General features: G+C 42.1%; 1 protein-coding gene across 5 annotated transcripts in view; it reads right to left on the bottom strand.

Moving 5' to 3' along the window:
• The window catches only part of pcdh15a (protocadherin-related 15a), a 564,893-nt gene that overhangs the window by 55,822 nt on the left and 482,951 nt on the right, over positions 1–26,120 (bottom strand). For all 5 annotated transcript variants that reach the window (XM_061911787.1, XM_061911785.1, XM_061911784.1 and 2 more), the window contains 3 exons: positions 23,870–24,010; positions 8,213–8,340; positions 1,262–1,477 (listed from right to left, as the gene is read on the bottom strand). In XM_061911787.1, coding sequence (XP_061767771.1) covers positions 1,262–1,477; positions 8,213–8,340; positions 23,870–24,010 — 485 coding nt within the window. The remainder of the gene's footprint in view (positions 1–1,261; positions 1,478–8,212; positions 8,341–23,869; positions 24,011–26,120) is intronic.

Below are 26,120 nucleotides of genomic sequence, written 5' to 3'. Positions count from 1 at the left end.
ACTTTGGACAGTGTTAGTCAAGTGTGTTACGAGGACATGTTGGACACTCACCACCACTTTGGACAGTGTTAGTAAAGTGTGTTACGAGGACATGTTGGACACTCACCACCACTTTGGACAGTGTTAGTCAAGTGTGTTACGAGGACATGTTGGACACTCACCACCACTTTGGACAGTGTTAGTCAAGTGTGTTACGAGGACATGTTGGACACTCACCACCACTTTGGACAGTGTTAGTAAAGTGTGTTACGAGGACATGTTGGACACTCACCACCACTTTGGACAGTGTTAGTCAAGTGTGTTACGAGGACATGTTGGACACTCACCACCACTTTGGACAGTGTTAGTCAAGTGTGTTACGAGGACATGTTGGACACTCACCACCACTTTGGACAGTGTTAGTCAAGTGTGTTACGAGGACATGTTGGACACTCACCACCACTTTGGGCAGTGTTAGTAAAGTGTGTTACGAGGACATGTTGGACACTCACCACCACTTTGGACAGTGTTAGTCAAGTGTGTTACGAGGACATGTTGGACACTCACCACCACTTTGGACAGTGTTAGTAAAGTGTGTTACGAGGACATGTTGGACACTCACCACCACTTTGGACACTGTTAGTAAAGTGTGTTACGAGGACATGTTGGACACTCACCACCACTTTGGACAGTGTTAGTAAAGTGTGTTACGAGGACATGTTGGACACTCACCACCACTTTGGACAGTGTTAGTCAAGTGTGTTACGAGGACATGTTGGACACTCACCACCACTTTGGACAGTGTTAGTCAAGTGTGTTACGAGGACATGTTGGACACTCACCACCACTTTGGACAGTGTTAGTAAAGTGTGTTACGAGGACATGTTGGACACTCACCACCACTTTGGACAGTGTTAGTCAAGTGTGTTACGAGGACATGTTGGACACTCACCACCACTTTGGACAGTGTTAGTCAAGTGTGTTACGAGGACATGTTGGACACTCACCACCACTTTGGACAGTGTTAGTCAAGTGTGTTACGAGGACATGTTGGACACTCACCACCACTTTGGACAGTGTTAGTCAAGTGTGTTACGAGGACATGTTGGACACTCACCACCACTTTGGACAGTGTTAGTCAAGTGTGTTACGAGGACATGTTGGACACTCACCACCACTTTGGACAGTGTTAGTAAAGTGTGTTACGAGGACATGTTGGACACTCACCACCACTTTGGACAGTGTTAGTCAAGTGTGTTACGAGGACATGTTGGACACTCACCACCACTTCGGCGCTGCTGCTCAAACCCTCCCCGTAATCATCGGTGGCGATGACCTCGAACTTGAAGTAAGACCTGCGCAGGTTTCGGAACATGATGGCCGACTTGAGGATGCCGGTGTAGGTCTCGATGACAAAGCTGTCCTGTCCCTCTGCCGTAGGAGGTATGATGAGGCGGTACGCCATGGCACTGAAGTTCCCCGTGTCTGGATCGCTGGCCTAAAATCACACATCGGGGGAAAGTGTTGACGTCTTTTACGTAGAACCGGGATGGACAAACCACTCATTGGAGGAACTTCTCAATTTAGGAACCACGTTCTGGTGTACAGATATAATCTTTGTGTACGAGAGTTTCATGCACCGTTGCTGTTAGTCGTGTGCTTTGTAAGTGTTTTTTTAAGCCTTTCAACTTGATAATTTTTCCAGTTTTGCAAGAGCGGGACATACCGACAATTTTGACCCGTGGGTTATTTCGATATTACATTTGTCCCAATGGCTTCCACAGTTGTTTTTTTTTACTGTATCACTGTGTGGAGGGTGGCGTGGTCTGCGGGTCGGCCACGGAACAGTGTGTGCAGGGACCGGCCTCGAAGATGAGAAGATGGCCCAGGTGGGCCTTGTTATCTAATCCAGTGGTTCTCCACCTTTTCTTAGTGATGTACCCCCTGTGAAAATTGTTTTTAATTCAAGTACCCCCTTTTCAGAGCAAAGCATTTTTAGTTGAAGAAAAAGGGGATAAAGACGTAAAATACAGCACTATGTCATCAGTTTCTGATTTATTAAATTGTATAACAGTGCAAAATATTGCTCATTTGTAGTGGTCTTTCTTCAACTATTTGGAAAAAAAGATATAAAAATAACTAAAAACTTGTTGAAAAATAATCAAGTTATTCAATTATAAATAAAGATGTATATATAGAGAAGTAATCATCAACTTAAAGTTCCCGCTTTGGGGATTGCACAAACCCCATTTCCATAGGAGTTGGGAAATTGTGTTAGATGTAAATATAAACAGAATACAATGATTTGCAAATCCTTTTCAAGCCATATTCAGTTGAATATGCTACAAAGACAACATATTTCATGTTCAAACTCAAAAACGTTTTTTTTTTGCAAATAATAATAAACTTAGAATTTCATGGCTGCAACATGTGCCAAAGTAGTTGGGAAAGGGCATGTTCACCACTGTGTTACATCACCTTTTCTTTTAACAACACTCAATAAACGTTTGGGAACTGAGGATGCATACTTGTTCAACAGCCATACAGGTCACACAAAGGGTGGCCTTATAAACAACTTTAACACTGTTACATATACGCACCCCACTGTGAACCCACACCAAACAAGAATGACAAACACATTTCGGGAGAACATCCGCACTGTAACACAACATCAACACAACAGAACAAATACCCCAGAACCCCTTGCAGCACTAACTCTTCCGGGACACTACAACATACACCCCAGCTACCAACAAACCTCCATTTTACATGTCACTATAAAGTTATATAAGCCTTGCTTGTTCAATATTCAATGCAAAACTTCTTTGGGTCCCAATAAAAGGTAAAGTTGTTCAACTTCGGCCCTCAGCTTTGTTCAGTTTAGAATTTTGGCCCACTCTGGATTTGAGTTTGACACCCCTGCATTAAGTGATCATGCACGTTTTTATGGTCCACTAATTGAATTGAATCGCACCATAAAGCGATACCATCCTCGGGCTAGTGCTGGCCTTTAATGTATCAACCATGTCTTACAAAAAATATTACAATACAATTACTTACAATTATAAATGATGTACTTAACTACAGGCTGTTTAAAACACAATGAACATAAAGCCCCCCCCCTGCGCCGCACATTACGTGGCTGACAGAAGAAGCGCTGCAGGAGGCGACTCGTGCGTTATCTCCACCTGCTGGAGTTCCACCTGGCTGCTGCTGATTGTTCCCCCGGGCCTTGTAACACATTAATAATCCAGCCAATGTTTCCCCGTGTGATTAAATCATCCTCATGCATTTTTTAGCAAAGTAAGAGAGCATTTTTTCTTTGTTTCAAGTTTCACTGCAATGAGGTGCTTTTGGTGTCCATTCACAAGCATCGGTTGACATTTTTGACCACTCCTCTTGACAAAATCGGTGCAGTTCAGCTAAATGTGTTGATTTTCTGACATGGATTTGTTTCTTCAGCATTGTCCACATGTTTAATTAAGTCAGGACTTTGGGAAGGCCATGCTAAAACCTTCTGTGGAGAGGCGCAGTCGGCGAACGAGCGGTGGGGCAGGACACGCTGTAACCCGGCCCAAGATGGCGGCAAGGAGGCGGAGGATGCGGCCGAGCGGAAAGGGTTCAGGTGCATGGATCGCGCACCGGCGCACAATCAACTTATCTCCTCTGGCTGTATAAAAGGGCAGCAGTGGAGGAGGGTGAGGTGGAAGGAGTTGGAGAGCCCGCAACAGTGGATGAAGAGCAAAAGAGACAGAGAGCAAGACGCAACAGACGGACACGTGGCCGACTGAAAAGCGAGAAACGGAGAGCGAGAGACGGAGTGCGAGCAGCAGCGAAGGGTGGCGACGGCGCAAAATACATCCTTTATTGAAAAGTAAACAAGAGTCAAAACTGCGAAAGCAATGTCCTTCCTGAGTGGTCCATGGAACCCACACGACGACGGCTTAAGTTGTTCACACTTCATTCTAGCCTGATTTAGCCATTCCTTTACCACTGTTGACGTACGTTTGGGGTCATAGTCCTGTTGGAACACCCAACTGTGCCCAAGACCCAACATCCGGGCTGATAATTTTAAGTTGTCCTGAAAAATTTGGAGGTAATTGTCCAATTCACTCTCTGTAAAGCAGCAGTTCCATTGGTAGAAAAACAGGCCCGGAGCATAATACTACCACCACCATAATTGACAGTAGGAGTTGTGTTCCTGGGATTAAAGGCCTCACCTTTTCTCCTCCGAACATATTGCTGGGTATTGTGGCAAAACAGCTCAATTATATATATATATATATATATATATATATATATATATATATATATACATATACAGTGTATAGTATGTATAAGACAGGATTGGAAAAGTTTCATCTTGAAAAGCAGTTTATAATTGATAGCCACCCTGCACTCCATTAAGTCGGTCCATCTACCAAATGTGATGGAAAGTGAAAGCGAAGAAAAACCTCAGAGGCACAAATTCAGACTGGCGACTGAGCTCAAACACAGGCATCAATTTTCGCCCGTTTCGCAAGTGACACTGACAAATAGCAGCAATCCTTTTCTTTTTTTTTCCCCCCACCTCCCGTTGCTCTGGATATTGATGGACGCGAGGACGGGGGAGCGAGGACCTCATGGAAGGTGGCGGACGGGCAAGAGGAGAGAACATGAGCCAAGTATGTGAATCACCGGCATTTATGCAAATGTACCTTGTAAATGTCACACATTACTTCAGCCACGGACGTAAATGCTAAATGTTCTTCATGTACTGCCATGACTGCAACTAATGTGAGGGACTGCAACCTTATGGAGAACATGTACACTAATGTGAGGGACTGCAACCATATGGAGAACATGTACACTAATGTGAGGGACTGCAACCATATGGAGAACATGTACACTAATGTGAGGGACTGCAACCATATGGAGAACATGTACACTAATGTGAGGGACTGCAACCATATGGAGAACATGTACACTAATGTGAGGGACTGCAAACTTATGGAGAACATGTACACTAATGTGAGGGACTGCAACCATATGGAGAACATGTACACTAATGTGAGGGACTGCAACCATATGGAGAACATGTACACTAATGTGAGGGACTGCAACCATATGGAGAACATGTACACTGATGTGAGGGACTGCAACCATATGGAGAACATGTACACTAATGTGAGGGACTGCAAACTTATGGAGAACATGTACACTGATGTGAGGGACTGCAAACTTATGGAGAACATGTACACTAATGTGAGGGACTGCAACCATATGGAGAACATGTACACTGATGTGAGGGACTGCAACCATATGGAGAACATGTACACTGCCAGCAAACAGATGGAAAGTCAGCCGGCCACTTCTTACTTGTGTGTTTAGTGTGGTGACCTCCAGTAAAAAACTGAGTCTTGGCCTGAAAAGCTCGCCCGTTTATGCCCTAAAAAATGGACCAACTTTTGCGGCAAGAACATGCCGTGATCGCCCTCCATCCATCCATCTTCTTCCGCTTATCCGAGGTCGGGTCACGGGGGCAACAGCCTAAGCAGGGAAACCCAGACTTCCCTCTCCCCAGCCACTTCGTCCAGCTCTTCCCGGGGGATCCCGAGGCGTTCCCAGGCCAGCCGGGAGACATAGTCTTCCCAACGTGTCCTGGGTCTTCCCCGTGGCCTCCTACCGGTTGGACGTGCCCTAAACACCTCCCTAGGGAGGCGTTCGGGTGGCATCCTGACCAGATGCCCGAACCACCTCATCTGGCTCCTCTCCATGTGGAGGAACAGCGGCTTTACTTTGAGTTCCTCCCGGATGGCAGAGCTTCTCACCCTATCTCTAAGGGAGAGACCCAAACTCATTTGGACCGCTTGTACCCATGATCTTATCCTTTCGGTCATGACCCAAAGCTCATGACCATAGGTGAGGATGGGAACGTAGATCGACCGGTAAATTGAGAGCTTTGCCTTCCGGCTCAGCTCCTTCTTCACCACAACGGATCGGTACAACGTCCGCATTACTGAAGACGCCGCACCGATCCACCTGTCGATCTCACGATCCACTCTTCCCTGTCTTCCTTCCACGACCAGGACGAAAACCACACTGTTCCTCCTGAATCCGAGGTTGGACTATCCTGCGTAGCCTCCTCTCCAGTACACCTGAATAGACCTTACCGGGAAGGCCGTGATCGCCCTTGACTTTTTAATTGTTAATTGACAAGGAATATAACAGCAAACAATATAATAGTCATCATCCCTCGGGAAGTCCTGTGGGGAGTGCTCAGAGAGTATGGGGTATCGGACTGTCTGATTGTGGCAGTCCACTTCCTGTATGATCAGTGTCAGAACTTGGTCCGCATTGCCGGTGGTAAGTCGGACACGTTTCCAGTGAGGGTTGGACTCCACCAAGGCTGCCCTTTGTCACCCATTCTGTTCAGAACTTTTATGGACAGAATTTCTAGGCGCAGTCAAGGAGTTGAGGGGTTCCGGTTTGGTGGCTGCAGGATTAGGTCTCTGCTTTTTGCAGTTGATGTGGTCCTGATGGCTTCATCTGACCAGGATCTTCAGCTCTCACTGGATCGGTTCGCAGCCGAGTGTGAAGCGACTGGGATGAGAATCAGCACTTCCAAGTCCGAGTCCATGGTTCTCGCCTGGAAAAGGGTGGAGTGCCATCTCCGGGTTGGGGAGGAGACCCTGCCCCAAGTGGAGGAGTTCAAGTACCTCAGAGTCTTGTTCACGAGTGGGGGAAGAGTGGATGGTGAGATCGACAGGCGGATCGGTGCGGCGTCTTCAGTAATGCGGACGTTGGATCGATCCGTTGTGGTGAAGAAGGAGCTGAGCCGGAAGGCAAAGCTCTCAATTTACTGGTCGATCTACGTTCCCATCCTCACCTATGGTCATGAGCTTTGGGTCATGACCGAAAGGATAAGATCACGGGTACAAGCGGCCAAAATGAGTTTCCTCCCTTAGAGATAGGGTGAGAAGCTCTGCCATCCGGGAGGAACTCAAAGTAAAGCCGCTGCTCCTCCACATGGAGAGGAGCAAGATGAGGTGGTTCGGGCATCTGGTCAGGATGCCACCCGAACGCCTCCCTAGGGAGGGGTTTCAGGCACGTCCGACCGATAGCAGGCTACGGGGAAGACCCAGGACACGTTGGGAAGACTCATTTAAATCTGGCGGTCTGCACCAGTTATCATTTGCAGATCAAACTAAATGAAGTCCGAATCCATGGTTCTCGCCCGGAAAAGGGAGGAGGGCCATCAATGGGTTGGGGAAGAGATCTTTCCCCAAGTCGAGGAGTTCAAGTACCTCGGATTCTTATTCACGAGTGAAGAAACAGTAGATTGTGAGATCGACAGGCGGATCGGTGCGGCGTCTTCAGTAAAGCGGACGTTGTGGTGAAGAAGGAGTTGAGCCGGAAGGCAAAGCTCTCAATTTACCGGTCGATCTATGTTCCCCCCCTCACCTATGGTCATGAGCTTTGGGTCATGACCGAAAGGACAAGATCACGGGTACAAGCGGCCCAAATGAGTTTCCTCCGCCGGGTGGTGGGTCTCTCCCTTAGAGATAGGGTGAGAAGCTCTGTCATCCGGGAGGAACTCAAAGTAAAGCCGCTGCTCCTCCACATGGAGAGGAGCCAGATGAGGTGGTTCGGGACTCCCTAGGGAGTTGTTTGGGTAGGAGGCCACGGGGGAAGAGCCAGGACACGTTGGGAAGACTATGTCTCCCAGATGGCCTGGGAACGCCTCGGGATCCCCAGGGAGGAGTTGGACGAAGCGGCTGGGGAAAGGAAAGTCTGGGCTTCCCTACTTAGGCTGCTGCCCCCGCGACCTGACCTCGGATAAGCGGAAGAAGATGGATGGATGGATGTTCTGTACGTCAAAACGTAACAGTACATTTTGAGTCATGCGGTCTTGTGAATGCATCCCTCGTCATGTTTACAACACATGGAATAGATGACTATGGAACACAGGAATCTGAGGACAGCTTTCTTTGAGCAGACAATCAAGTGATATCCTGGCAGAAAGTGTTGATCGTCAGACAGGACTTTCTAGTCACGTCTCAATGAACAAGAGAGTGACAGAAATGACATGTTCAAGGGTAGAAAGCTCCTGAGGGTGGAATGAATTCTCCCATCCCTGCAGCGGGTTTAGGTGTCGGTCGACGAGGGAATTCAATCAGGCCTTTTTCTCTTTTTTTAGTACCAGGACATATTTTTGGAAATCACAAGCGCAGCCGCTGGGTGTTTTACTCACCACGATCCTGAGCACCGAGCTGAAGAGTTTGGCGTCCTCGGTCACACCGCCGATGTACAGAGTCCTGGAGAAGACGGGAGGATGGTCGTTCTCATCCTGCACCTCCAGGAACACCTTGGCTGTGTTTGCTGACAAACAAAAGAAAGCCAACATGCACTTTAGCAATTAGCATTTCCTCTTTATTTCCTGCACATGCAGGATTTAGGAACAGTTGGGGCGGTCTCAACATTTATTCTTCCTGCTTTGAAAGGCTGTGCACTACAAAATGTTCTCATTGCAGCCAATTATCCTGAGATCCTTATTTGGATAAAGAAAAATCAGCAGGAACGTATTAATTTTTAGACGTAGACTTTAGAGCATTTTCCGTTCGGGCTCCAGTACTCTGGAATGTCCTCCCGGTAACAGTTTGAGATGCTACCTCAGTAGAAGCATTTAAGTCTCACCTTAAAACTCATCTGTATACTCTAGCCTTTAAATAGACTCCCTTTTTAGACCAGTTGATCTGCCGCTTCTTTTCTTTCTCCTATGTCCCCCCCTCGCTTGTGGAGGGGGTCCGGACCGATGACCATGGATGAAGTACTGGCTGTCCAGAGTCGGGACCCAGGATGGACCGCTCGCCTGTGTATGGGTTGGGGACATCTCTACGCTGCTGATCCGCCTCCGCTTGGGATGGTTTCCTGTGGATGGGACTCTCGTTGATGTCTTGGATCCGCTTTGAACTGAATTCTCGCGGCTGTGTTGGAGCCACTATGGATTGAACTTTCACAGTATCATGTTAGACCCGCTCCACATCCATTGCTTTCGGTCCCCTAGAGGGGGGGGTTGCCCACATCTGAGGTCCTCTCCAAGGTTTCTCATAGTCAGCATTGTCACTGGCGTCCCACTGGATGTGAATTCTCCCTGCCCACTGGGTGTGAGTTTTCCTTGCCCTTTTGTGGGTTCTTCCGAGGATGTTGTAGTCGTAATGATTTGTGCAGTCCTTTGAGACATTTGTGATTTGGGGCTATATAAATAAACATTGATTGATTGATTGATTGATTTTTATTGTCGTTCAAATTTGAACTTTACAGTACAGATAAGAACAACGTTCCGTTGCGTTAGCTCGTTGAAGGGCAGGATAAAAGAGCAATAGGGTGCAGATATAAATAAATAATTACTGTACAGATAAATATATTTCACTTTTGTGTATGCATCCATGTTTATGGATGTATGTTATATTGTCTTTGTATTCCAGCCAGTTAATCCGTTTTTTGGGGGGATTATGATGTGTTCAAGACTTTTATGGCCTGAGGGAAGAAGCTGTTACAGAACCTGGAGGTTCTGCTAGAACCCCTAGAGTCCAGTAGTGAAAACAGTCCTTGGTGTTGGTGGGAGGAGCCTCTGCAGATTTTCTGAGCCCTGGTCAGGCAGCAGCTTTTTGCGATTTCCCGGCTAGGAGGAAGATGGGGGTCCTGGTGATCTTTTCTGCCGACCTCACCACTGCAGGGACTTCCAGTCGGACGCACTGAATATTTTTTGACACTGATTTTTGTTATGTAAGTTGTTGTTTTTTATACACTGTATATGTATTAAACTCCTGAGTTAATGTCGCTGATCCATTTGATGTATTATTTTTTTATTGGGTTTACTTTTTTTTTTTGGTCCAAAAATGTCTACAGTTTAAAAAATTAAGATTTTTAGATTTTTTTCAGGGAAACTTTGAAGCTTTACAGACTAAAAAACATTGTCAATAAATGTATTAATTGTTGCAAGTTGTTCTATATTTCTCTTTTTACTTTTTTTCAATGTTAATAAGGATATGATGGTATGCAGAGGTGTACTTATAACAATTTTATAGACAGTTGATACTATAGTTTTGGCGGAAAATTTTATTTTTTTAACTTTTTTATCCGAGGGGGCAGCGCAACAGAAGATAATTGAGAAGTGCTGCATTACAGGAAGACATATCAGTTTCCCGCTTTCTCAGTGATTGACCCATCGAGTGACATAAACACATCTCAGAAGCCATCAGAACCGCTGTTGATCAAATAGTTCATCATTTGGACCGAAAATGGTCTTGTCACTATCATTTTGTCATGGTTGTCAACTTAAAAGCAAACATTTCCTTTTCTACATTGCAGACACACAATCACCGAGTACACAGGCTGGATTTTTTATTTATTCATTTTTTTACCTCCTTTAAATAAATGACCACATTTTTAAAAAGGTATTACAAAAAGAAAAAATCATGCGTTCTCCAGATGTACATTAGATTTGCTGTACATAATACATTGTAAAAAAAATTTCTACGAAAATGCTAAATTAAATACATTTCACAAGAGCTAAGATGTAATATGGTAATAATTTTTTGAGTCTAGTAAAAATGTGTCAAACTTTTAAACTGGGCCGCATTGAGCCAACAACATGCAAAGTAACCATATACATATACTGTATATGTATGTATATCTATCTAAATGTATGTACTGTACATATATATATATGTATATATACATATATATATATATATACAGTTGTGATCAAAATAACTCAACCCCCACACAATTTTGGTGTTTTAGCAAGTTGGACATTTATTCCGTATTTTGTTTCTAGTCATATCAAATAAAGATGTGTCAAATAGACAAATGCAACTTCAATTGCAACACTGTATTTTACAAAAAAACAAAAAAGGACATTTTTCTTAATATGTCATTGAGAAAATGATTGAAGCCCCTAGTTCCATGCATCTTTAGTACTTAGTAGAACAGTAATGACATCCTTCAAAGTTCCATGCATCTTTAGTACTTAGTAGAACAGTAATGACATCCTTCAAAGTTCCATGCATCTTTAGTACTTAGTAGAACAGTAATGACATCCTTCAAAGTTCCATGCATCTTTAGTACTTAGTAGAACAGTAATGACATCCTTCAAAGTTCCATGCATCTTTAGTACTTAGTAGAACAGTAATGACATTCTTCAAAGTTCCATGCATCTTTAGTACTTAGTAGAACAGTAATGACATCCTTCAAAGTTCCATGCATCTTTAGTACTTAGTAGAACAGTAATGACATCCTTCAAAGTTCCATGCATCTTTAGTACTTAGTAGAACAGTAATGACATCCTTCAAAGTTCCATGCATCTTTAGTACTTAGTAGAACAGTAATGACATCCTTCAAAGTTCCATGCATCTTTAGTACTTAGTAGAACAGTAATGACATCCTTCAAAGTTCCATGCATCTTTAGTACTTAGTAGAACAGTAATGACATCCTTCAAAGTTCCATGCATCTTTAGTACTTAGTAGAACAGTAATGACATCCTTCAAAGTTCCATGCATCTTTAGTACTTAGTAGAACAGTAATGACATCCTTCAAAGTTCCATGCATCTTTAGTACTTAGTAGAACAGTAATGACATCCTTCAAAGTTCCATGCATCTTTAGTACTTAGTAGAACAGTAATGACATCCTCCAAAGTTCCATGCATCTTTAGTACTTAGTAGAACAGTAATGACATCCTTCAAAGTTCCATGCATCTTTAGTACTTAGTAGAACAGTAATGACATCCTTCAAAGTTCCATGCATCTTTAGTACTTAGTAGAACAGTAATGACATCCTTCAAGGTTCCATGCATCTTTAGTACTTAGTAGAACAGTAATGACATCCTTCAAAGTTCCATGCATCTTTAGTACTTAGTAGAACAGTAATGACATCCTTCAAAGTTCCATGCATCTTTAGTACTTAGTAGAACAGTAATGACATCCTTCAAAGTTCCATGCATCTTTAGTACTTAGTAGAACAGTAATGACATCCTTCAAAGTTCCATGCATCTTTAGTACTTAGTAGAACAGTAATGACATCCTTCAAAGTTCCATGCATCTTTAGTACTTAGTAGAACAGTAATGACATCCTTCAAAGTTCCATGCATCTTTAGTACTTAGTAGAACAGTAATGACATCCTTCAAAGTTCCATGCATCTTTAGTACTTAGTAGAACAGTAATGACATCCTTCAAAGTTCCATGCATCTTTAGTACTTAGTAGAACAGTAATGACATCCTTCAAAGTTCCATGCATCTTTAGTACTTAGTAGAACAGTAATGACATCCTTCAAAGTTCCATGCATCTTTAGTACTTAGTAGAACAGTAATGACATCCTTCAAAGTTCCATGCATCTTTAGTACTTAGTAGAACAGTAATGACATCCTTCAAAGTTCCATGCATCTTTAGTACTTAGTAGAACAGTAATGACATCCTTCAAAGTTCCATGCATCTTTAGTACTTAGTAGAACAGTAATGACATCCTTCAAAGTTCCATGCATCTTTAGTACTTAGTAGAACAGTAATGACATCCTTCAAAGTTCCATGCATCTTTAGTACTTAGTAGAACAGTAATGACATCCTTCAAAGTTCCATGCATCTTTAGTACTTAGTAGAACAGTAATGACATCCTTCAAAGTTCCATGCATCTTTAGTACTTAGTAGAACAGTAATGACATCCTTCAGAGTTCCATGCATCTTTAGTACTTAGTAGAACAGTAATGACATCCTTCAAAGTTCCATGCATCTTTAGTACTTAGTAGAACAGTAATGACATCCTTCAAAGTTCCATGCATCTTTAGTACTTAGTAGAACAGTAATGACATCCTTCAAAGTTCCATGCATCTTTAGTACTTAGTAGAACAGTAATGACATCCTTCAAAGTTCCATGCATCTTTAGTACTTAGTAGAACAGTAATGACATCCTTCAAAGTTCCATGCATCTTTAGTACTTAGTAGAACAGTAATGACATCCTTCAAAGTTCCATGCACCTTTAGTACTTAGTAGAACAGTAATGACATCCTTCAAAGTTCCATGCACCTTTAGTACTTAGTAGAACAGTAATGACATCCTTCAAAGTTCCATGCATCTTTAGTACTTAGTAGAACAGTAATGACATCCTTCAAAGTTCCATGCATCTTTAGTACTTAGTAGAACAGTAATGACATCCTTCAAAGTTCCATGCATCTTTAGTACTTAGTAGAACAGTACTGACATCCTTCAAAGTTCCATGCATCTTTAGTACTTAGTAGAACAGTAATGACATCCTTCAAAGTTCCATGCATCTTCAGTACTTAGTAGAACAGTAATGACATCCTTCAAAGTTCCATGCATCTTTAGTACTTAGTAGAACAGTAATGACATCCTTCAAAGGTGATACATCAGCTTCTTGCAAGCATCTCCAGTATTTGAGCCCATTCCTCTTGGGCAAAGGCCTCCAGTTCATTCATATTCTTGGACTTGTGTGCTGCAACTGCCTTCTTCAAGTCCCACCACAGCTTTTCTAGAGGATTTAGGTCTGGCCACTCCAGAGTCTTCCAGCCCTTCTTCTGATGTTGATTTGGAGGTCTGCTTGGGATCCTTGTCCTGTTGGAAGGTCCAACGTCTCCCAAGCCTCAGCTTCCTCACTGACTTCATGACATTTGCAGCTAATATATCCTGCTAGCAAATAGAATTCATAATACCTTGAACGCGCTGGAGATTCCCGCTACCTGAGGCAGAGAAACAGCCCCAGAGCATGATTGACCCCCCACCATGCTTAACAGTAGGCCAGGTGTTCTTCTCTTTGTAAGATTCATTTTTTCTCCTCCAGACATAACGTTGATTCATAGGCCCAAAGAGTTCCACTTTTGTCTCATCACTCCATAGAACAGTTTCCCAAAATCTTTGGGGTGTGTCCAGATGATTTTTGGCATACTGGAGTATATTTTTTCTTGTGCCTGGTAGTCAGAAGTGGGGTGCGCCTGGGAGTTCTGGCATGGAGGCCTTCATCTCGTAGTGCGCGCCTTACATTGACTGGGACGACACCTGCGTTCCCCCCTCTGCAATGTCCTGTTGTAGTTCCTCAGCTGTTACCCGGGGGGTTTTCACCACTGTACGCACATATCCTTTCTTCTTTGACCACTCCCTGGACTTCACCATGTTGCAAATACACCATTGACCATCTACAAGAAGCTGAGCGTCACAGTCTTTTTCAATCAGTTTAATTGTTGCTCGTTATGGTTCTAATCACATCTACATGTGTTTTCAACACCTGACTGAAAAGACCTTATTCAAATTCTGTTCTTAAGAGTTATGATCTTCAAGGGTTTGAATCATTTTGTCAATGAGATATTAAGAGAAATGACACTGTTTGGTATGTTACAAAATATAATGTTGTAATTCAAGTTGCATTTGTCTATTTAATGCATCTTTATTTGATATGACTATAAACAAAATACGGAATAAATGTCCAACTTGCTAAAACACCAAAATTGTGTGGGGGTTGAAGAATTTTGATCACAACTGTGTATATATATATATATATATATATATATATATATATATATATATATATATATATAAAATAGTACATATATACATACATACATATATACATACATAAATAAATCTATATATATATATATATATATATATATATATATATATATATATATATATATATATATATATATATATATATATATATATATATATATATATAATTACTTTACATGTAGTTGGGTTTTTGCCATTTTTGTTTTGCCCTCTCAGTCAAAACGTTTGACCACACCTGTATCAAGGTAGTCAACACTCTACAATCATCTTGCCGCGAGAGTCTAGTGTGCACGTCCCAATTTGTCAGGTGTTATGTGTCAGGTAAACTGCAAAGAAGGCAAGTAGCACAAGTCATCGTAAATTCAGTGATCATTTTTAGTTGTTCATTCCGTGTCTCCTCGTCTCAGTCGCAGCTTGTTTCTAACGAGACGGCGTGGTTTGGTTTTATCTGACAGAATAGAAGTCAATAATGAGGCAGCTCGGTTTTTGATCAATGAGAATATTACACGCAGCCTCGTCTGGATTCTCCCTTTGCCCCCAATATAGAGACAAAAACAAACAAGAAATCAACAATTGCACTTCATCAAAACAAACACTAGGGACGCACACGTCTGAGTGACATCATCCAGATGATCTCATTGCTTGAGGAGTCAGGGGGAAGTTTTCTACATCTAAAAGTGTCAACTCACCCGTGACATCACTGAAAGACACAAATACAGTATTTTCCGGACCATAGGGCGGAAAAAAGGCTAGAAAGGCGGTGGTGCGCACATTTTCTGGACTTACGCAGATCCCAAATACAGATCAGCAGGTACAGAAGGTAAGAAAAGTTCCTATTGCATAATTTTGCAAAACAAAACCCCAGATAATATGTCTTACATTATACACACAGCATAATAATACTTTTATGTTTACCTTATACACACACCATAATAATACTCCTATGATGAAGTACAGTACAATCCATCAAGGGGTGTGGCTTCATAACTTACCAAAGTGGTACTAAAACACATTGATAGAATTTTGAGCGTTGTGTGTAATGTTCTATGTTTTAAATGGAACATATGACATTTTTGATGATGCTGTCTACACATACTGTGTCTCTTATGTGTGACTGCCATCATATTGCAGTCTACACATATCTCTTATGTGTGACTGCCATCATATTGTAGTCTACATGTGTCTCTTATGCGTGACTGTCATCATATTGCAGTCTACACATATCTCTTATGTGGGACTGCCATCATATTGCAGTCTAATATCTCTTATGTGTGACTGCCATCATACTGTAGTCTACATGTGTCTCTTATGCGTGACTGCCATCATATTGCAGTCTACACATATCTCTTATGCGTGACTGCCATCATATTGCAGTCTACACGTATCTTATGTGTGACTGCCATCATATTGCAGTCTACATGTGTCTCTTATCTGTGACTGCCATCATATTGCAGTCTACACATATATCTTATGTGTGACTGCCATCATATTGCAGTCTACACATATCTCTTATGTGTGACTGCCATCATATTGCAGTCTACACATACCTCTTATGCGTGACTGCCATCATATTGTAGTCTACATGTATCTCTTATGTGTGACTGTCATCATATTGCAGTCTACACATATCTCTTATGTGTGACTGCCATCATATTGCAGTCTACACATATCTCTTATGTGTGACTGTCATCATATTGCAGTCTACACATATCTCTTATGTGTGACTGCCATCATATTGCAGTTTACACGTATCTCTTATGTGTGACTGCCATCATATTGCAGTCTACACATATCTCTTATGTGTGACTGCCATCATATTGCAGTCTACACATATCTCTTATGTGTGACTGCCATCATATTGCAGTCTACACATATCTCTTATGTGTGACTGCCATCATATTGTAGTCTACATGTGTCTCTTATGCGTGACTGCCATCATATTGCAGTCTACACGTATCTCTTATGTGTGACTGCCATCATATTGCAGTCTAAACATATCTCTTATGCGTGACTGCCATCATACTGTAGTCTACATGTGTCTCTTATGCGTGACTGCCATCATATTGCAGTCTACACATATCTCTTATGCGTGACTGCCATCATATTGCAGTCTACACGTATCTCTTATGTGTGACTGCCATCATATTGCAGTCTACATGTGTCTCTTATGTGTGACTGCCATCATATTGCAGTTTACACATATATCTTATGTGTGACTGCCATCATATTGCAGTCTACACATATCTCTTATGTGTGACTGCCATCATATTGCAGTCCACACATACCTCTTATGCGTGACTGCCATCATATTGTAGTCTACATGTATCTCTTATGTGTGACTGTCATCATATTGCAGTCTACACATATCTCTTATGTGTGACTGCCATCATATTGCAGTCTACACGTATCTCTTATGTGTGACTGTCATCATATTGCAGTCTACACATATCTCTTATGTGTGACTGCCATCATATTGCAGTTTACATGTATCTCTTATGTGTGACTGTCATCATATTGCAGTCTACACGTATCTCTTATGTGTGACTGCCATCATATTACATACTACACGTATCTATTATGTGTGACTGCCATCATATTGCACACTACACGTATCTCTTATGTGTGACTGCCATCATATTACACACTACACGTATCTCTTATGTGTGACTGCCATCATATTGCAGTCGACATGTATCTCTTATGTGTGACTGCCATCATATTGCAGTCGACATGTATCTCTTATGTGTTACTGCCATCAAAGTACAGTCTACATGTGTTTCTTATGTGTGACTGCCATCAAAGTACAGTCTACATGTGTTTCTTATGTGTGACTGCCATCATATTGCAACTGACATGTATCCCTTTTGTGTGACTGCCATCATATTGCAGTCGACATGTTTCTCTTATGTGTGACTGCCATCATTATGCAGTCTTTACATATCTCTTATGTGTGTCCGCCATCATAGTGCAGTCTACACATATCTCTTATGTGTGACTGCCATCATATTGCAGTCTATATGTATCCCTTGTGTGACTGACATCATATTGCAGTCTACATGTATCTCTTATGTGTGACTGCCATCAAAGTACAGCCTACATGTGTCTCTTATGTGTGACTGCCATCATATTGCAGTCTAGATGTATCTCTTATGAGTGACTGCCATCAAAGTGCAGTCTACACATATATCTTATGTGTGACTGCCATCTACTGGTCACACCTATCATTTCACTATGCACCAAATAAAATAGCTTCGAGCTCGGTAAGCACAACCAGAATTATTCCGTGCATTAGGTGCACTGAGTTATAAGGCGCCTTGTAGTCCGAAAATGGCGTTAATAATATGAACGACGGCCGAAGAGAATTGGATATAGTCCAACATAGAGCAACAGAAAAGAAGATAGTCAGAAATCCTCCATCCTTAATGCACAGCAGCACAACTTTGCCCAGGAAAGAAAGAAAGAAAGAGCGTCAAGGTCCATTTGTCTCCTCCTGGCATGCAGAAGTATAAAGTCATGTTGCATGGCAGCGCAGGCATGGCCACGGGAATTGAACAAACGCAGACCGCACATCAGATTAAAGCTGTGAGACGGAGAGGAAGAAGCCGCAGGGATGTTGCTCACTTTTCTCTCTCTCCCTCCTCGGAAAACATCCACCGTTTCCCACTCGCTTTTCTGCAAGCTTTTTGGTCGGAAATGACGCAGCTCCGGTTTTTAGTCCAGCAAGAACAGATGTAGCGCTCCTGGTCCTGCCCGGACCCTCAGAGACTACATCAAGTCCTGTTGCCAAAGTGCATCTTCATGTCCTTCAAGGTGGCGCTATGTCCTTTAAGTGGCGGCTGTTAGCTAATTGCTTTGTAGATGTCAGAAACAGCGGGAGGCAGGGTGCAGGTAAAAAGGCGTCTATTGCTTAAACCAAAAATCAACAAAAGGTAAGTGCCCCCAAGAAAAGGCGTTGAAGCTTAGGGAAGGATATGCAGAATGAAAACTAAAACCCAACTGGCTACGAAGTAAACAAAACCAGAATGCTGGACGACAGCAAAGACTTGAACATGAACATCCAAACATGACATGAATATCAAAAATTTGTCTCCTTACCGTATAAAAATTATAGGAGTGATTCTCATTCTCCCGCATTGTTGGCTAGCATTTCTTGTTCCAACTACTAAGTTCAATGCAGTGTGCCCACAGTGTCCAGTTACCGGCAATAATCCATTTTATTGCTGCCCTCAGTCTCCTCTGGGATACAATTTGCCGACATACCAAGACGTGAAGCCAGGATACATTCATGTTGGTGTCCTTTTGCAGCAGATGTGTTCAATGCAATGTGTCCACAAAATCAATTTTTCCGTAGTGCCCTGTTTTCTTCCTGCCCTCAGTCTCTTTTCGGATATAAATATGTCTCCTTTCCATTTAAGTACTGTAAATACAGGAAAGACCCTCATTCTCCCACATTTTTTTCTAGCATGTCTAGTTCTAACTGATTCATTCAATGCAGTGTGTCCAAAAGGTGCAGATAGCTGCTGTGTTTCATTATCTTGCTGCCCTCAGTCTCCTCATAGAATTTGTCAACATACCGAAAAGTAAGTCAGGAGGTATTAATTTTGCTTCATTGTTTGTTAGCCTGTCTCATTCCGACATATGCGTTCGATGGGATGTGCTCACAGGGTCCATTTTGCTGCAGTGCCCTGTTTTCTTCCTGCCCTCAGTCTCTTTTCGGATATAAATATGTCTCCTTACCATTCAAGTACTGTTAATACAAGAAGGCCCTCATTCTCTCACATTGTTTGCTAGCATGTGTCATTTTAACTGACGCAGGGTCCAGTTGACTGCAGTGCTTGATTGTCTTGCTGCCCTCAGTCTCCTCTAATAACCAATTTGTCCACCTACCGAGAAGTAAAATCAGGAGAGATTAATTTTGCCTCATTGTCTGTTAGCCTGTCTCGTTCCGACATATGCGTTCGATGGGATGTGTTCACAGTGTCCATTTTACTGAAGTGCCCTGTTTTCTTCATGCCCTCAGTCTCTTTTCGGATATAAATATGTTTCCTTACCATTTTAAGTACTGTAAATACAGAAAATACCCTAATTTTCCTGCATTGTTTGCTAGCATTTATTGGTCTAACTGATGCAGGCTCCAGTTGACTGCAGTGCTTGATTGTCTTGCTGCCCTCAGTCTTTTCAGAGAACCAATTTGTCAACCTAACGACAAGTAAGTCAGGAGACATTAATTTTGCTTCATTGTTTGTTAGCCTGTCTCGTTCCGACATATGCGTTTGATGGGATGTGCTCACAGGGTCCATTTTGCTGCAGTGCCCTGTTTTCTTCCTGCCCTCGGTCTCTTTTCGGATATAAATATGTCTCCTTACCATTCAAGTACTGTTAATACAAGAAGGCCCTCATTCTCTCACATTGTTTGCTAGCATGTGTCGTTCTAACTGACGCAGGGTGCAGTTGACTGCAGTGCTTGATTGTCTTGCTGCCCTCAGTCTCCTCTAATAACCAATTTGTCCACCTACCGAGAAGTAAAATCAGGAGGGATTAATTTTGCCTCATTGTTTGTTAGCCTGTCTCGTTCCGACATATGCGTTCGATGGGATGTGTTCACAGTGTCCATTTTACTGAAGTGCCCTGTTTTCTTCATGCCCTCAGTCTCTTTTCGGATATAAATATGTTTCCTTACCATTTTAAGTACTGTAAATACAGAAAATACCCTAATTTTCCTGCATTGTTTGCTAGCATTTATTGTTCGAACTGATACAGGGTCCAGTTAATTGCAGTGCTTGATTGTCTTGCTGCCCTCAGTCTCTTCATAGAACCAATTCGTCAACCTAACGACAAGTAAAGTCAGGAGGCATTAATTTTGCTTCATTGTTTGTTAGCCTGTCTCGTTCCGACATATGCGTTTGATGGGATGTGCTTACAGGGTCCATTTTGATGCAGTGCCCTGTTTTCTTCCTGCCCTCGGTCTCTTTTCAGTTATATATATATACAGTATATATATATATGTATATATATATATATATATATATATATATATGTCTCCTTACCATTTAAGTACTGTAAATACAAAAAGGACATATTTCTCTCACATTGTTTGCTAGCATGTCACGTTCTAACTGATGCAGGGTCCAGTTGCCCGCAGTGCTTTATTGTCTTGCTGCCCTCAGTCTCCTCTATTAGAAAATGTATGATCCTACCAAGAAGTAAAGTCAGGAGAAATTCGTTTTGCTTAGCGTGTCTCGTTGCGACATATGCGTTCGATGTGACGTGTTCACAGAGTCCAAAATAAGCTGAGGCGTTCTTGTTTTTTTTTTGCTGCCCCCAGTCTCTTTTCGGATAAAACATGTTTCCTTATTGTAAATTACATAGAAGAGAGACCGTGTCAGTCCAACTATGGCAAGATGCATGTTAAAAAGGAAGCGCAAGGTGAAATAAAAACTAATTTGGACTCAATTTTAAGTCAGTCATGAGGAGAAGGAGCACAATATGTCCTTTTTGTGATACAAATCAAGAAAGCAAGAGTGTTTTTGAGAGTGGGATGGCGGAGATATTACCTGCATTGTATTTTGCGCGCCTAACAAAGAGACCGGCATGAATGCAGCTCGCGCCATTGATTATTCATCGGGAGGCCTTTCTTCGGAACATTTCATTATTATTACATACTGCGCCCGTACGCGAAAGTAGTTCAGTTCCAGTTCAAATATGGCTATCAAGGAGAACAAGCCTCAAGGATCCAGCATTCTTCAGACAATCTGACAGGAAATGTTGACGGCTGACGGGAATGAAATAAACTCCCGGCAAAATTGGTAGCACAGGGAGTCAACATGCATGATTTAAATTCTAACCTCCCCGCCCCCCAAAAAGTGACGTCAAAATGAGCCAATATGTATGCATGGCGGGCGGAGGCTGACTGGCGAGTGATCATCAAGGCAGCGTTTGGAGGAGCAGCTGCCACAAACGCAATACAAAGTCCTCATTTGTGCGTCTAAACTCGTTAGCTTGATGCTACGGATAATCATGCCGGAGAGCAGATATGAAAAACAAATACATAACTTATTTGTTGTCATGAAATGTGGACGGTTATCCCAACAAAATAACAAAATAGATCTCTAAAAAGACATGCAGTTGCGCATACTTCTCTCCTTTGTATGTATTTGCAACTTTTGGGAAATTATATATTATTGCCGTATTTTTTACTGGGGTGTCAATCTCATGATTTATTTATTTAGTTATTATTATTTATTTAATTTTACTGTTCACAAATTATCAACTACAAACCCCGTTTCCACAGGAGTTGGGAAATTGTGTTAGATGTAAATATAAACAGAATACAATGATTTGCAAATCATTTTCAAGCCATATTCAGTTGAATATGCTACAAAGACAACATATTTGATGTTCAAACTCATAAACTTTATTCATTTTTGCATATAATAATTAACTTAGTATTTCATGGCTGCAACACGTGCCAAAGTAGTTGGGAAAGGGCATGTTCACCACTGTGTTACATCACCTTTTCTTTTAACAACACTCAATAAACGTTTGGGAACTGAGGAAACTAATTGTTGAAGCTTTGAAAGTGGAATTCTTTCCCATTCCTGTTTTATGTAGAGCTTCAGTCCTTCAACAGTCCGGGGTCTCCGCTGTCCTATTTTACGCTTCATAATGCGCCATACATTTTCCATGGAAGACAGGTCTGGACTGCAGGCGGGCCAGGAAAGTACCCGCACTCTTTTAGTACGAAGCCACGCTGTTGTAACACGTGCTGAATGTGGCTTGGCATTGTCTTGCTGAAATAAGCAGGGGCGTCCATGAAAAAGAAGGTGCTTGGATGGCAGCGTATGTTGTTCCAAAACCTGTATGTACCTTTCAGCATTAATGGTGCCTTCACAGATGTGTAAGTTACCCATGCCTTGGGCACTAATGCACCCCCATACCATCACAGATGCTGGCTTTTTAACTTTGCGTCAATAACAGTCTGGACGGTTCGCTTCCCCTTTGGTCCGGATGACACAATGTCGAATATTTCCAAAAACAATTTGAAATGTGGACTCGTCAGACCACAGAACACTTTTCCACTTTGCATCAGTCCATCTTAGATGATCTCGGGCCCAGAGAAGCCTGCGGCGTTTCTGGATGTTGTTGATAAATGGCTTTCACTTTGCATAGTAGAGCTTTAACTTGCACTTACAGATGTAGCGACCAACTGTATTTAGTGACAGTGGTTTTCTGAAGTGTTCCATGGCCCATGTGGTGATATCCTTTAGAGATTGATGTCGGTTTTTGATATAGAGCCGTATGACGGATTGAAGGTCACGGTCATTCAATGTTGGTTTCCGGCCATGCCGCTTACGTGGAGTGATTTCTCCAGATTCTCTGAACCTTTTGATGATATTATGGAGCGTAGATGTTGAAATCCCTAAATTTCTTGCAATGTCACTTTGAGAAAGGTTGTTCTTAAACTGTTTGACTATTTGCTCACGCAGTTGTGGACAAAGGGGTGTACCTCGCCCCATCCTTTCTTGTGAAAGATTGAGCATTTTTTGGGAAGCTGTTTTTATAGCCAATTATGGCACCCACCTGTTCCCAATTAGCCTGCACACCTGTGGGATGTTCCAAATAAGTGTTTGATGAGCATTCCTCAACTTTATCAGTATTTATTGCCACCTTTCCCAACTTCTTTGTCACGTGTTGCTGGCATCAAATTCTAAAGTTAATGATTATTTGCACACAAAAATAAAGTTTATGAGTTTGAACATGAAATATGTTGTCTTTGTAGCATATTCAACTGAATATGGCTTGAAAAGGATTTGCAAATCATTGTATTCTGTTTATATTTACATCTAACACCATTTCCCAACTCATATGGAAACAGGGTTTGTAGTACCGCAATACTAATGAATCATATTCGGTACTATACTGCCTGTAAATAGTACCGGCATGTGTTGCAGCCATGAAATTCTAAGTTAATTATTTTTGCACGAACAAAAATAAAGTTTATGAGTTTGAACATGAAATATGTTGTCTTTGTAGCATATTCAACTGAATATGGCTTGAAAAGGATTTGCAAATCATTGTATTCTGTTTATATTTACATCTAACACAATTTCCCAACTCCTATGGAAACAGGGTTTGTATATATCAAAAACATGCCTCCAAATAAGCATCTATTAAAATGTTTGTTGAACTCGCCACATTGAAGAGGTCGGCGGGCCATGGTTTGGAAACATCTGATCTAAATGCATGCCAGTAAACATAATAGCTAGATTTGACTAAGCACACTCCCACACTTCACATAAGAGCATAAAATCCCCGGCCAGCATTTCTTACTTTTGGAAGGCACGCGCAGGTTGGACATAACCACCAGCAGGGAGTCAGCCTGCACCCTCAGGACATAAGCGGTCACATTTTCATAATCCAACGGCTTCGCTGTGGAGATGACGCCAGTTCTGTTGTTCACACGGAAATGACCTGGAAGGAAACATGAGCGGAGCGTGAGAGGCCGGACTGAAAGTGAGCAAAACAAAACCAGGCCATGAAACCAACACGCATCGAGGCGTAACAAAAAGGTAGTTATTTCCAAGACAGGTCACACCATCTCTGTTTAGAGATGGCAGGTTAACTTCTGTGTTGATATTTCTTCTTATTTTAGCTTATGTGCACACAATGTTAAGCAAAATATTGATGAGGACAATTGGCAGAGACAAAGGGTCTGGTCTACTAAGATCCAAATAACAGGTACTAAATAGCATGTGCAAACTAGGCCTAGACTATCAAATAATGTGGACTGCTAATGATCTCCTAAGACTGGGTATACAATTGAGGGCAAATTGATTTATATAAGGTTGTTACACCTACACCTGCCGTTTTTTAACCTTTTTTGAGCCAAGGCACTCTTTTTTTCATTGAAAAAAATCCAGAGGCACACCACCAGCAGAAATCACTAAAAAACGAAACTCAGTTGACAGTAAAAATTCGCAATTGTTGATATGACTTTGTGAGGAGGCGCAGCAGACAGGCCGCCATCTTGGGCAGGGCACGCTGCAGCCCTGCCCAAGATGGCGGCAAGGAGGCGGAAAAATTGGATGAGAGGAGAGGCGGGGCGTGCCGGGAGCGACGCCGCCGCAATCAAATTCAGGTGCGTAGATCGTACACCGGCACACAATTGACATTTCTCCTCCAGCTGTATAAAAGGGGAGAAGGAGTAAGGATCATGGCAGAAGGAGCAGGAGAACCAGCAGCAGAACCTGACGAGCGAAAAAGACCAAGAGGGAGCCGAAGACGCAGCCGACTGAAAGCGAACGAGGAGCGAGCGGGAGAGGAGCAGCTGAAAAGCGATCCGACCAAAAGACAAAGCTTGTGTTATGGAACAATAAACAAGAGTCAAACCTGCAAAGCAATGTCCTTCCTTGATGGTCCAAGGAACCCACACGACAGTGGCAGAAGTCTGTCACAGACTTGAAAGCCTAACCAAGCATGTATCACTATAGCTCTTGTCTCAAAGTCGGTGTACTGTCACCACCTGACGCAGCACACCCTGATTTATTTGGACTTTTTTGCTTTTTTCATGTGTGTAGTGTTTTAGTTCTTGTCTTGCCCTCCTATTTTGGTGGTTTTGTCTCCTTTTTTGCTATTTTCCTGGAGCAGTTTCATGTCTTCCTCAAACGCCAGTCCCACCGCATCTACTTTGTTTTAGCGATCAGGACTATTTAAGTTGTTGCTATCCTTCTTTGTGGGGACATTGTTGAATGTCATGTCATGTTCGGATGGACATCTGTGCTCCACAGTAAGTCTTTGCTGTCGTCCAGCATTCTGTTTTTGTTTACTTTGTAGCCGGTTCAGTTTAAGTTTGTTCTGCATAGCCTTCCCTAAGCTTCAATGCCTTTTCTTAGCAGCTCTCACCTTCTGTTATTTTTGGTTTAAGCATTAGATAGCTTTTTACCTACAATGGAGATGATGATTTCATTTTCCAGCATGATCCGGCACCTGTCCACAGTGCCAAAACCAGCAGTAACTGGTGTACTGACCATGGCATTACTGTCCTCCATTGGCCTGCCAACTCCCCTGACCTGAACCTCATAGAGAATTTGTGGGTGATTGTGAAGAAAAAGCTGAAAGACACCAGACCCAATAATGCAAATGAGCTAAAGGCCGCTATTGAAGCATCCTGGGCATCCATAACACCTCAGCAATGCCACAGGTCGATTGCCTCCATGCCACGCTGCATTGATGTAGTAATCCGTGCAAAAGGATTCCCAACCAAGTACTGAGTGCGTTAATTGACATTTTCAAATATTTGATTTTGTTTTGCTGTTATAAATCTTTTTTTTTTTACTTGGTGTGAGGAAATATTCAAATTTTTTGAGATGGGATTTTTGAGTTTTCTTAAGCTGTATGCCATAATCCGCAATATTAAAATAATGAAAGGCTTGCAATATTTCAGTGGATGGGTAATGAATCCAGAATGTATAACATTTTCATGGTTTTTAGTTGCATTACAGAAAATAAAGGACTTTATCACAATATTCTAATTTTCTGAGACAGTCCTGTATATTTTATATATATATATATACATATATAT

This window comes from Nerophis ophidion, linkage group LG09 (assembly GCF_033978795.1).
Source record: "Nerophis ophidion isolate RoL-2023_Sa linkage group LG09, RoL_Noph_v1.0, whole genome shotgun sequence".
Classification (NCBI taxonomy): Eukaryota; Metazoa; Chordata; class Actinopteri; order Syngnathiformes; family Syngnathidae; genus Nerophis; species Nerophis ophidion.
This window is presented reverse-complemented; position numbering and strand designations above follow the sequence as displayed.